The sequence below is a fragment of the Ictidomys tridecemlineatus genome, chromosome 7 (genome assembly GCF_052094955.1).
Source record: "Ictidomys tridecemlineatus isolate mIctTri1 chromosome 7, mIctTri1.hap1, whole genome shotgun sequence".
Classification (NCBI taxonomy): domain Eukaryota; kingdom Metazoa; phylum Chordata; class Mammalia; order Rodentia; family Sciuridae; genus Ictidomys; species Ictidomys tridecemlineatus.
Window position 1 is genome coordinate 166,997,430 of NC_135483.1, and position 13,753 is coordinate 167,011,182.

Sequence of the window (13,753 nt, forward strand, 5' to 3'; positions counted from 1 at the left end):
TAAAAATAAATAAATAAAATAAAGGTATTGTGTCCAACTACTACTAAAAAACATATATTTTTTTAAGAGAGAGAGAGAGAGAGAATTTTTTAATATTTATTTTTCAGTTTTCAGTGGACACAACATCTTCTTTGTATGTGGTGCTGAGGATCGAACCCGGGCCACACACATGCCAGGCGAGCGTGCTACCACTTGAGCCACATCCCCAGCCCAACACATATATTTTTTAAAAATATTTATTTTTTAGTTGGACACAAAACCTTTATTTCACTAATTTATTTTTTACGTGGTGCTGAGGATCGAACCTAGGGTCCCGCGCATCCAAGACAAGTGCTCTACCGCTGAGCCACAACCCAAGCCCCCCAAAACACATATATTTTTAAAAAATGGTTGGGGATGGGTACAGCACAATGGTAGAACCCATGCTTTGGATGACTGAGGCCCTAGGTTCAGTCCCCGGCAATACAAACACCCCTAATTAAGATGGTAGTCATCTTAAGTGCTTGAATACATTCTTTGTCAGTAGGCATCCTATAATCAAAAAGTATCTTCTGGGCTGGGGGTGTAGTGCACAGCCAAGTGCTCCTCTAGTTGTGTGAGGACCCAGCACAGCCAAAAACAAAAACAGAAAATACATCTTTTGGGCTGGAGATATAGCTCAGTTTGTAGAGTGCTTGCCTCACATGCACAAGGCCATGGATTCAGTCCCTAGCACCATACACACAAAACAAAACACATCTTTTATTCCTAATGGTATATCAACTGCCAAGGAACCTGAAAACAAAATATAACAGATTACAGTTCAAAAGTTAGTATACTATGACAAGTTCACAATTTCTAGTCTGTGCTTTCAATGTAAAGGATAGCTTTCATTTTAATATTAACTCATTATTGACAAAATATTTTTCTGAACAATGTGAGGCAAAGACTATAAAAGTAACCCTTTCTAAGTTTATCCAAATTCAACTGTAATGCAGTGGGGAAAAATAAAGAACTTACATCTCATTAATTTCTTTGGACTCTGTGAAGGCACTGGCAGGTTATCAGTATGTTCTGATCCCTCTTGGGAGACCCAGCCTAGGGGGAGGGAAGTAAGAATTATCCACTGCTAACCAAGTAGGAAGTAATATCAGAAAAACAAGAAAAGGTAAAAAAAAAAAAATCTTCCAGTCTTTGTACCAGAATAAGATTCTGTAGTCTAAGAGTTTAAAAAAAAAACTAAAAATTTATCTACAATTGTATATTTTATTCAATCATTCAACTTTAGTCCCAGAGAGAATTATGTTAGACATCCTTATATTTTCAAAGTGGTTTGAAATAAATATGTAGGTTTTGGGGTGGAGGAATGAAAATGAAGAAGGTACAGAAAGATGTTCAAAGCAATTGGGAAGAGAGGGCCTGAGAATTAGAATGTTGAAACCTATAATATAGTTATGCCCTTGGATTTACTAATTCCATTCCTAGAAATTTATCTTAAGGAAATAAGATAAATTTTCCCTTTTAAACTAGGGGAAAAGTGCATGCATGGATATGTTTATTACAGCATTATCTGTAATAGTGAACAAATAGAAACAATAAGGAAAAAATTCATCCAGATTATGGTACATAAAGTAACAAAGCACTATGTAATTTAAAAGTATCATTATGGAAACTCCATAGAGCACAGGGAAATGTTTGCTACAACATGGAAAAATATTTATGCTTTAATTGAAACTCAGCACTAGAAAGAATTTTGATTATCCTTCCTAGTCCTTCCTTGTGTAAAAGAGATCATCTGAGGCTCGAGTAAGATGTTTTGATTTGAATGTCCCCTCCAAAACTCATGTTGAAATGTAATTGCTATGGTGATAGTATTAGGATGTGGGACCTTTAAAAGATGGCTAGGTTGAAAAGACTCTGCCCTTTTTTTAAAATTCTAATTTGTCATATATGACAGAATGCATTACAATTCATATTACACATATAAAGCACAATTTTTCATATTTCTGGTTGTATACAAAGTATATTCACACCATTCATATCATCATACATGTACTTAGGGTAATGATGTCCATCTCATTCCACCATAATTTCTACCCCCATGTCCCTTCCCTTCCCCTCCCACCCCTTTACCCTATCTAGAGTTCATCTAATCTTTCCATGTTCTCCCTCCCAACCCCACTATGAATCAGCCTCCTTATATCAGAGAAAACATTTCATCATTTAGTTTTTGGGATTGGCTAACTTCACTTAGCATTATCTTCTCCAACTCCATCCATTTACCTGCAAATGCCATGATTTTATTCTGTTATTGCTGAGTAATATTCCATTGTGTATATATACCACCTTTTCTTTATCCATTCATCTACTGAAGGTTGGTTCCATAGTTTAACTATTGTGAATGGTGCTACAATAAACATTGATGTGGCTGTGTCCCTGTAGTATGCTGTTTTTAAGTCCTTTGGGTATAGACTGAGGAGAGGAATAGTTGGGTCAAAAGGTGGTTCCATTCCCAGTTTTCCAAGGAATCTCCATACTGCTTTCCATAGTGGCTGCACCATTTTGCATCCCACTAGCAATGTATGAGTGTACCTTTTCCCCACATCCTCACCAACACTTATTGTTGTTTGTATTCTTAATAGCTGCCATTCTGACTGGAGTTAAGATGAAATCTTAGAGTAGTTTTGATTTGCATTTCTCTAATAGCTAGAGATGTTGAACATTTTTTCATGTATTTGTTGATTGATTGTATATCACCTTCTGAGAAATGTCTTTTCAGTTCCTTGGCCCATTTATTGATTGGGTTATTTGTTTTTTTTGTTGTTGTTGTTGTTTGGTGTTTAGCTCTTTTGAGTTTTTTATATACCTTAGAGACTAGTGCTCTATCTGATATGCAAGCGGTAAAAATTTGCTCCCAAGCTGTAGGCTCTCTATTCACCTCATTGATGGTTTCTTTTGCTGAGAAGCATTTTAGTTTGAATTCATCCCATTTATTAATTCTTGATTTTAATTCTTATGCTATAGGAAACAATACCTTTATTTTATTTATTTGTTTGTTTGTTTATATGTGGTGCTGAGGATCGAACCAGTGCCTCGCACATGCTAGGCAAGCTCTTTATCATTGAGCCACAACCCCAATCCCAAGGCTCTGCTCTTATGGTGGGAGTGGGTTAATTGTCACAGGAGTAAGCTCCTGACAAAACAGGTAAGTTTGGCCCCCACCTTCCCTTTGCCTTGAGTGCTTCTTACCATGCCACCTTCTGCCATGGCCTGATGTGCCAGATACTGACACTGGCTTTTGCCAGCCTAAGCAACTTAGCAAGACCCTGTGTCAAAAATAAAAACTAGGCCAGACGGACGCAGTGACTCACTCCTGTAATCCCTGCAGTTCGGGAGGCTGAGGCTGAGGATTGCGAGTTCAAAGCCAACCTCATCAATTAAGCAAGACCCTATCTATAAATAAATAAATAAATAGGGCTAGGGATGTGGTTCAGTGGTTATGTGGCCTGAGTTAATCCTCGGTACCAAAAAAAAAAAAAGTGAATATGCATTACAGAAAGGTTTTATCCTCAAGCCAATGGTGCTTCATTTTTAGAAAATCTAAAGCAGGCTACTGACATTGGAATTTGCTTCTTGGGAAATAACTAGTGGAACTGGAAGATCTATTAGGGGCTCTCTTGAAGCAAGCTGGGAAACCAAATGAGTCTCTAAATAGCTCTGGTCATGGAGTAGAGAGGAAGCGTGGAAAATTTGAAAAATGTTTCAGAACAAAATGAGTAGGACCTGGTAATCAGTAAGGATGTGGGAGCAAAATGACTCCCAAGGTGCAGAGATGGACACCAGACAGTGGTGCTACAGGTGAGCAGCAGGAGCCCTTGTGACAAAGCAGATGATCCTTTCTTCAGGTAGATCTGTACCCTCAGCCTGCTGCAGCATCCTCCACCCCTGCTGCCTTGCCCAGAAGGATGCCCTGCAGTCAGCCACCAGAGCTTTTTAAAAATTTCTTGCCAACTTTGAACCCACAGGAAGAAAACATACCAAATCTTACTTGATGAAAAAAAGTCCCGGGGTAATTTAGCAGGCCAAATATTATAAATCAGATACCTGGGAAAGTTGATGAAGACATGTGGGTTTGGTGGAGGTGGCAAAAAAAAAAAAAAAAAAAACAGCTTTTCTTTTCAGTCTTATTGACGGATTCCAGTGGTGACTCTATTTGACATATTTCCATTTGACCAGAGTGACTGCAGATTTTATCTAGTAGCACTGAAGTTAAAATCCATCTCCTTGTTCATTCTAGCATCAAGTACATAATTTTGCTTCACAAAGATAAAATAAGGCACATGTATCAAAATGTTTCATAGATACTCACTGTTGAAAGCTCCAGCAGCATGAAAGCCAAGATCAAAGAGCTGTGAAGGAAGGAATCGAGAGGAATGAGCGAGAGGCTCAGACCCCACAGAAGGCTCCTGGGACATGAGACCGGCACTGGGGCTCCCATAGGAAGTCTGGCATTCTTGGGTGGATTCACTAGTACTTGAAGAACCAGGACTTAGGAGATTGTTCAGAAATGAGAATTCCTTCTCAAAATCTTCTCCTTCCAATGAATCAACAGGTAAATCTTTCACAACCACTGGTTGAAAATAGAAACAGAAAGCCTTTTTTTTTCCAGTTTAAAGAAATGACAGTAGGACATACAAGAACAATGAAACAAGTTTATCCTAATTTATTAACAATTTTGTAATGAATTTCATCATTAGTTTATGGGACGGTTAGGGGGTGGGATTTAGATCAAAAAGGTTACATTTTTACAGTGAAGATATAACACAAATATCTACATATAAAATAAGCTATCACCTAATGATAGACAAAAATAATGAGAAGAGATACAAGGAGATAGTAACAAATCAATAGGAGATTTTAATATGCCACACTCAGTAAAACACAGCTAAGAGGACAAAAGATGAGTAAAGATATAGAAGACCCAGACAGCATAATCAATAAGGGGGTTATTTTGGATGTACACAAACCCTGAGACTAGAAACAAACCTTCTCAAGCACACATTGAAAATGCACAAAGCTAGGTATGGTGCCCCATGCCTGTAATTCCAGTGGCTCAGGAGGCTGGGGCAGGAAGATCAAGAGTTCAAAGCCAGGGGATGGGGTTGTAGCTCAGTGGTAGAGCGCTTGCCTTGCACTTGTGAGACTCTGGGTTCAATCCTCAGCAACACATAAAAATAAACAAAATAAAGGCATGCTGTCCATCTACAACTTAAAAAAAAAAGAGTTCAAAGCTAGCCCTACTTTGCAGGGACCCTAAGCAACCTGGAAAGACCCTGTCTCTAAATAAAATACAAAAAAGGGCTAGGGATATGGCCCCTGGGTTCAATTCCCAGTACCCCCCCCAAAAAAAAAATCACAAAAAATGATCAACTTAAAAATCAGTTCTTAAAGTAGAGATATTATAAACAGGCTTTGATTATAGTGTAATAAAATGAAATAATTTTAAAAATGAAACTAAAAAAGGGCTATAAAACTAAAAATCTATGAAACACTCTTGGTTGAAAGGGGAACAGACTTTCTGAAATACAATGAAAAAGTATTTCCTATCATAATCCATGAGACACATAAAGAGCAATGAACAGAGGAAAAGTAGCCCTTAAATGCTTACCAATAAAAATGAAAGCAAAGGGGTTTCCATCATGACAGAATAAGAAGCTCAACCAGCCTACACACACCTCAGTGTAACTGGTGAAAGTTGTTTGTTTGTTTTTTTTAATTTAATTCTCTAATCTTTTGAGACAGTGTCTCACTAAGTTGCTTAGTGCCTTGCTAAATTGCTGAGGCTGACCTCAAACTCATGATCCTCCCACCTCAGCCTCCTAAGTTACTAAGTTTACAGGCATGCATCACCATGTCCAGCTTACGGGGTGTTTGTTTGTTTGTTTGTTTGTTTGTTTTAAAGAGAGAGTGAGAGAGAATTTTTTTTAATATTTATTTTTTAGTTTTCGGCAGACACAACATCTTTGTTTTGTATGTGGTGCTAAGGATCGAACCCGGGCCACACGCATGCCAGGCAAGTGCGCTACCACTTGAGCCACATCCCCAGCCCTGATTGTTTGTTTTTTAAGCATTTAAAGTCTCTGGAAATTGTTCCAAGGACATAAAAAATATGAAAACATTTGACTCAATGTTTTAGTCAATGTTCTAGTGTACTAGAATTCAAGAGGAACAGGGAGACTCTGGTGTTTGAACTGAGAACCATTCCCTTCCTATCCCTCCCAACTTGGCCAGATGGAAATTCCACTCCAGTTTGGTATAGCCCAAAACACAGGGTTCCCTCTCCCTCAGTGCTCAGTTAAAGGATACCTTCCAGGAGGGGTAAGATGCCCCTTTTCACAGGTTGTTCCCAGTTGCCTGTTGTGAAACCTATCCCATGACTGTAGTCAAGAGTGGAGACTCCCATCTCCCACCCAGACCCACATGTCAGATGGAGACTCTGGAGTTAGGCATGGCAAGCTAAGGATGCTAGGGCCCTGAGCACTTGGTCCTGTGTATAAAGTTGTAGTTTCATGAAGCCAAAAAGACCTCAGACTCCTGTCATCTCTCTTCATCTAGCATTCAACTTGTACAGCAGGTTTATCACAGAGAAGCATGCCATTGTCCCCACTCCTAGCTCAGTCCCTCACTCAGAGATTTTCTTTAGGAGAGAGAAGCAGACCACAAAAAAGACAGCTCCTAACCTCTTCACAAAAGAACTAACTTTATTCTCAACAAAGTATGGAAATGTTCAAGCCAAAGAATGCTCTAGATAATGAAGGCTGTGAAAAGCAACTAAAAGACTGGTGGTTGCATTGGACATTCAGGCTAAACTGTAGGCCAATTAGTTTGCCTGAAAAAGCCAGCTAACATTAGAACAAATTTCAAACATTGACCTTGAGAACAAGTCCATATTTGATTGTTTTAATCTGTGGAACAATTTATGCTCAAGGGTATTTTTTAAATTAATAGAGCAATCAGCTGTAAATGACAGCTGGGTATAGTCGGAGAGAGACTGTCAGAGAACTCTACTGAAACTGTCATCACAGGGCCCAACCTAAACCTTATAATGTGTCCCACTACTGGGAGTGGGGAAGGAGGAAGATGAAGAATAGATTCCAATAAAAGAATTCAACCTCTTGGCAAATGAACAAGCAAATAGGTTTCAGAGGGGGAGTACCAATACCCAAAGTTACTTAAATGTATTATTTAAAATGTCTGTTTTCCAACAAAAAGATGTGAGTCATGTACAGAAATTGGAAAGTATGATGCCTAAATCAGCAAGAAGGCAGGCCACAGAAGCTGCAGGTGAGACTGACTAGGTGTTAGATTTAAAGACAAAGACTTCAGAGTCACACTTATATGCAGAGAAATAAAGGAATCCATGATTAAAGAAATAAAGGAAATGGATTGGGAACAAGATGGTGGCTGTCTGCTCAACTTGAATGACTGTTTATGAATAATCACCGTCACAAGAGCTAAGAAAGAGCCAGATGGGAAACTACAATGCCTGGTTGTATTATGACAATAAGAAAAGGGCAGGAAAGAGTTTCTGATGTCATCCCTGTCCCAACTCTAGTAAGCACACACAGGGGAGATGCCCCCAGCTTGGGAGAGAAAGAGAAAATTTAAGTGCAGGCCTCTGATTACCAGGTCTGCTGTACCAGACAGGATCCCAGAGTTCCTGCCCTAAGACCAGTATCTGCAGACTATCCTTTGGATCCTCCTTAGTCAGATGTCCAAAAGGACTGCCTCCGTCAACTCTTTGCCACCCTCAGACATAAGAGCAAGAAGCAAAGCTCCAGCTACTAGGGCACAGGGCAGGAAAGTGAGCATAGGACTTTGCCTCAATGTGAGGCTCGTCTTTAGGCTAATGCTCACAGACGAGTCTCTAGTCCTACACCTGCATCAGGCAGAGACCTGACTCTGGTAGGACAGACATATTTATCTTTTACCCCACGTCACTGGCAATCACACATGGGACTGGCACCCAAACTTAAGCCTGTGTAAATCCCTGTGGCTGTGCAACTTGGGTCTTATGTGGCTTAGTGTCATTCAGATGGCCATAGGGCTGCCTCTGCCACCCCTCCCAACTTTGGGCACACAGCAAGGAACAAGAGGCCAGCCACTACGGAGTAGATCAGCAAAATGACACAGAACTTTTGTATTTTGGAACTCAGTTGCTGAGCTAGTAAAACCCAACATTGGGGAAGATCCTAATGGTCTCTGTCTTCAAGCCAGTGCCTGTGGATGAAGCCTGTGGACCTGACCTATTGCCAAATAAAGACACTTGGCCACTGATGATCAGATTTATATACCATCCAGAATCAACCTGGGGCTAGCTGCAGCAGTCTTGGGCTGTAAGTTCACTATAGCAGGAAGCCCATAGCAGCCTACATCTTACTGTGCTGGTTTCAGTAGATAATGGGCTCCAAATATGATCTAGCATTGCAGCATTGGTGACCACATGCACAGAATAATTGTTTGGGACAAGAAAAAGGAGGAAAGCACCAAGTCACTCCCTAAAAGCCTGGGACTTGCTCAGTGAGGTGCAGAGCCAGACAGAATCCTGTGGTGTCTTCCAACAGACCAGTGAATATGATTGAAGTGTCTGGGCCTATCCCAGGCCCAGGCAGAGGCTTGTGGGAAAAGAACACTTTATAGATACTCCCCAACCACGGACTTGGGACAAACTGGGTTTGGGGCAACCATCAGTGCTACAATAGAAAAACACCAATAAGAGACTTGCAACAGACTTAAGATACTGGGCACCATCTAGAGCTGAAGTAGTGGAAATGTCCACAGGTTCAAAGATTACTACAATGCTTAGAAATTCTGGAGGGACAGACTCAAAGCTAGATTATGAAGACTGGAATATCCAAGGCAATGTGCGCCAAATGTTGTATGTCAACAATCATCAAGAACTTCAGACTTCAAGAACACTGACTGCACCTGATGAACAAAATAAGGCACCAGGAAGGGATTACAGCAATTGATATTTGCAAACTCTTGGACAGAGAATTAAAAATAACTTTTAAAGAATTTCAACAAGGGGCTAGAGTTGTAGCTCAAGTGTGGAGTGCTTGCCTCATGCATGACATGTGAGGCACTGGGTTTGATCTTTAGCACCACATAAAAATAAATAAATAAAGGTATTATATACATCTACAAGTAAAAATTAAAAAAAAAAAAAAAGAATCGACAACAGGCAGGGGATATAGCTCAGTTGGTAGACTGTTTGCCTCACATGCACAAGGCCCTGGGTTCATTCAACCCCCAGCATCACAAAAAGAGCTTCAAGAAAACACAGAAATGATTCAATACTTTTTTTTATATATACCAAGGATTGAATCCAGGGATGCTTAACTACTGAATCACATCCTGGCCCTTTTTATATTTTATTTAGAGTAGGGGTCTCACTGAGTTGCTTAGAGCCTTACTAAATTGCTGAGGCTGACTTTGAACTCGTGATCCTCCTATGCGCCAAGGTGCCTGGCATGATTCAATAGTGTTAAAGAAATTTAACAGATTAATGTAAATTTTTGTGGGGGGTACCAAGGATTGAACTCGGGGACACTCAACCACTGAGCCACATCCCCAGCCCTATTTTGTATTTTGTTTAGAGACAGGGTCTCACGAGTTGCTTAGCACCTTGCAGTTGCTGAGGCTAGCTTTGAACTCATGATCCTCTGGCTTCAGCTGCCTGGGCCACTGGGGTTACAGGTGTGCACCACCACACTTGGCCAGATTGAAGTAATTTTTTAAAAATCAAATCCTTGAGCTAAAAAGAACACTAAACACATTTTAACATATCTTGCATGGTATGATAGTGGAATAAATCAACCACAAGAAAGAATTAGTGATCTTAAAGATAGACTATTTGGAGAAACACAGTGGGAGGATAAAGAATGAAGGGAAAGAAAAAAGTTATGAAAACTTTGGGATAGCATTAATACAGCAAATAGTTTTGAGTTGTGGGGGTCAGAAGGAACTTGAGAATGCCAAAGGAATCGAAAGTTTATTCAAAGAGATAACAACTGAGAACTTCCCAAACATAGAGAAAGATACAACTAGACAAATATAGGAATGTCAAAGGTCAACAAAGATTCAATTCAACAAAGAACCAAAGAATACAGAATAATCAAGTTATTCAAGGTTGAAGATAGAAAAGATTTTTCAGGGCAGCAAGAGAAAATAAGGATGTCGCAATGTGCTTGATTGCATATTTCTCAGAGGAGTGAATGGAAAAAACTGGTAATCAATAATACTGTACCCCCCAAAAGCTATCCTTTATATATGAAGGAGATATAAAGATATACCCAAACAAAAGCAGAGAGAATTTATTATCACTATACCTGTCCTATAAGAAATGCTAGAGGGAACTCTTCAAACTGAAAGAAAGAGATGTTAGTGAATAAAAAGAAAATATCATACCATATAAAATTAATTGGTATGAGTAACTATATAGATAAACTCAGAATGTTCTAATGTAAACATGATGTATAAAACTCTTCATATCTTTAGTATGAAGACTAAAGAGTAATTAAAATACTGTTAAGTACATTAATATTTTAGGCAAAAGGTGATATAGAAAGATATAAAATGGAACATCAGAAATTCAAAATGTGGGCTCAGTGGTAGAGCACTAGCCTAGCATGTGTGAGGCACTGGGTTCTATTCTCAGCACCACATATAAATGAAAAACTAAAGGTCTGTCAACAACTAAAAAAAATTCTTAAAAAATTCAAAATGTGAAAAGGCATGGAGTGTAAGTGTAGATTTTATCAGTTTTTAAAATATTTTTTGTTTTCATATCCATGTGTTCAATGTTAAATTGCCATCATTTCAAAATGGTTTGTTATAAACAAAATATTTTTCTAAACTTCATGGTAACCACAAAGCTATAGTCTATAAGTGACACATGAAAAAGAATAAGGGATCAAAACATTTTACTGAAGAAAATAACCACAAGAGAAGATGAAAAGGAGGGAGAAGGACTATAATGCAACTAGTAAACAAGTATCAAAATGATAGTAGTAAGACCTTAATTATCCAAAATTACTTTAAATATTAGTGGATTAAATTTCCCAATTAAAAGACCTTAATTATCCAAAATTACTTTAAATATAAGTGGATTAAATTTCCCAATTAAAAGTTACAGAGTAACTGAATGGATTTTATTTTTAAAATGACTCAACTATATGCTGCTTACGAGAAACTCATTTCACCTCTGAGAATACACATAGACTGAAAATGAAAGGATGGAAAAAATATTTCATGCAAATGTAATCCAAAAGAAAGCAGGTATTGCCATATTTAGCTAAATTAGGCTTTAAGAAACAGAAAAAAGGAGATAAGTAAGGTCATTATATTATGATAAGGAGATCAATTCAAGAATAAATGGTAAATATATATGCACTAAATATTGGAGCACCAAGATATGTAAAATAAATATTAATAGACATAAAGGGCAAAATAAACTTCAATAAAATAACAAAAGAGAATTTTTACATCTCACATTCTTCAATGAATGTATCATTTAAACAGAAAATCAACAAACAGCAGAGGTGAACTGAACCTTAGACCAGTGAATGTAACAGACATCTACAAAACATTCCATTCAACAGTGACAGAGTACACATCTTCTCAAACGTACATGAAATATTCACCAGAATAGTATTCGCCAGAATAGATCATATGGTAAGTCTCAGTTTTGAAAACTGAAAAAAATATTGAGTATATTTTCTGACTAAAATGCAATGAAACAAGAATAACAAGAAAAAATTTGGAAATTGGGCAAACACATGGAAATTAAACAACTTATTTCTAAACAACTAATAGATCAAGGGGAAAAGAAGGAAATAAAATTTTTAAAATATAATAATAGAAACACCACATATCAAAACCTATGGACTATAGCAAAAGCAGCACTAAAAGGGAATTTTAGAGTAATCAGTGTCTACATTAAAAAAACATAGAGTTGGGGTATACTTCAGTGGCTCAATGGAATAGTCTCAATCCTCAGCCCCTTGACCAATATCTCAATCTATTGCTGCATTCTAAGGAACTAAAAACAAACTAAACCCAAAATTAGTAGAAGGAAAGAAATAATAATATCAGAGCAGAAATATTTTTCTATATATTGATGTCTATTTTCTATATGTATATACAACTGACACCAAAGAAATATAAAGGATCATCAGAGATTATTATGAACAAATATATATGCAATAAATTTTATAACCTGGAAGAAATGGATAAATTCCTAGACACATACACCTTACCAAAATTGAAACAAAGAAATAGCCCAAACAGACCAATAATGAGTAATGAGATTGAATCAGTAATAAAAAGTCTCCCATCAAAGAAAAGCCTAGGATGAGATGGCTTCACTACTGAATTTTACTGATTATTGAAAGAAGGTCAGCTGGGCACAGTGGCACATGCCTGTAATCCCAGCAGCTAAGGAGGCTGAGGCAGGATGATCACAAGTTCAAAGCTGGCCTCAGCAATTTAGCTAGACCCTAAGCAACTTAATGAGATCCTGTCTCTAAATTAAATTTAAAAAAAAAAAAAAGTACCCCTGAGTTCAGGTTCAATCCCTGGTACCAAAAAAAAAAAAAAGAAAGAAAGCAAAAAAAAAAAAAAAAAAAAAAAGACCGACTGATACCAGTTTTTCTTAAATTATTCCAAAAAAAAAAAAAAAAGACGGACTGATACCAGTTTTTCTTAAATTATTCCAAAATATTGAAGAGGAGGGAACTCTTCCAATCTCATGTTATAAGGCCAGCACTACCTAGAAACCAAAACTGTACAAGGACAGACAGACAAACGACAAACAAGCTACAGGCCAATATCCTTGATGACTACAAATGAAAAATCTTCAACAGAATACTAGCAAACTGTATCCAATATTACATCAAACTGTATCCAGTAGCATATGAAGAAGATTTTTCACCAGGATCAAATGAGATCCCAGGGATGCAAAAATAGTTCAATATGTGCAAATCAGCAAACACGACACAACACATCTACAGAAGGACAAAAACCAAATAATTATAAGCAATATCTGAAAGTTATATAGGTAATCTTTAATAAATATAAAGATGTCTTTAAGTTTAAAATGTCTCAACACCATCCACTTTGTCTTAACATTTAATGTGATCACAATAAAATCATCAATAAGCATTTTCATGAAGCTATCTAACATGATATGCGTACTGCAAAATAAACATGCAAGACTATCTAAGCAAATAAAAAGAAGGTATACTACCCTTACCAGATATTAAAACATATAAGAATTTTTCTATAATTAAAATCTGGTACATTCACATGCCAATGAAAAATAAAGTCCAGAAATGCATTGAAGTACAAATTTAGCATATAATATTATCTCAAATTGCAAAGACAAAGATGGTAGTTTTAAAAAATTATGTAAAAAATAACCATTTTTAAAGAGGAATATTTAATCCATCACTAACATCATACACAGGAATATTGTGTTAGTATTGCATGACATTGAATAGACAAATTATATTCACTTATTCAACAAATATTTACTGAATGCCTATACTGCTGAAAGGTAGATACACAAGACAGTAAAATAAACATAGTCCTAGCTGTCTTCACAGTTATGCAAATACATTTAATTTCCATTGTGTTATAAAGTAGACATACATGATTGCATTCTTATGTATGAAATTTCTAATATTAAGGAAATAAATGCTAAATAAAAATT

The 13,753-nt window shown here is 37.2% G+C and overlaps 1 protein-coding gene across 3 annotated transcripts in view; it reads right to left on the reverse strand.

Moving 5' to 3' along the window:
* The window catches only part of Ica1l (islet cell autoantigen 1 like), a 66,944-nt gene that overhangs the window by 6,759 nt on the left and 46,432 nt on the right, over window positions 1-13,753 (reverse strand). For all 3 annotated transcript variants that reach the window (XM_040294728.2, XM_013364587.4, XM_021735693.3), the window contains 2 exons: window positions 4,349-4,609; window positions 1,000-1,077 (listed from right to left, as the gene is read on the reverse strand). In XM_040294728.2, the coding sequence (XP_040150662.1) occupies window positions 1,000-1,077; window positions 4,349-4,609 (339 nt within the window). The remainder of the gene's footprint in view (window positions 1-999; window positions 1,078-4,348; window positions 4,610-13,753) is intronic.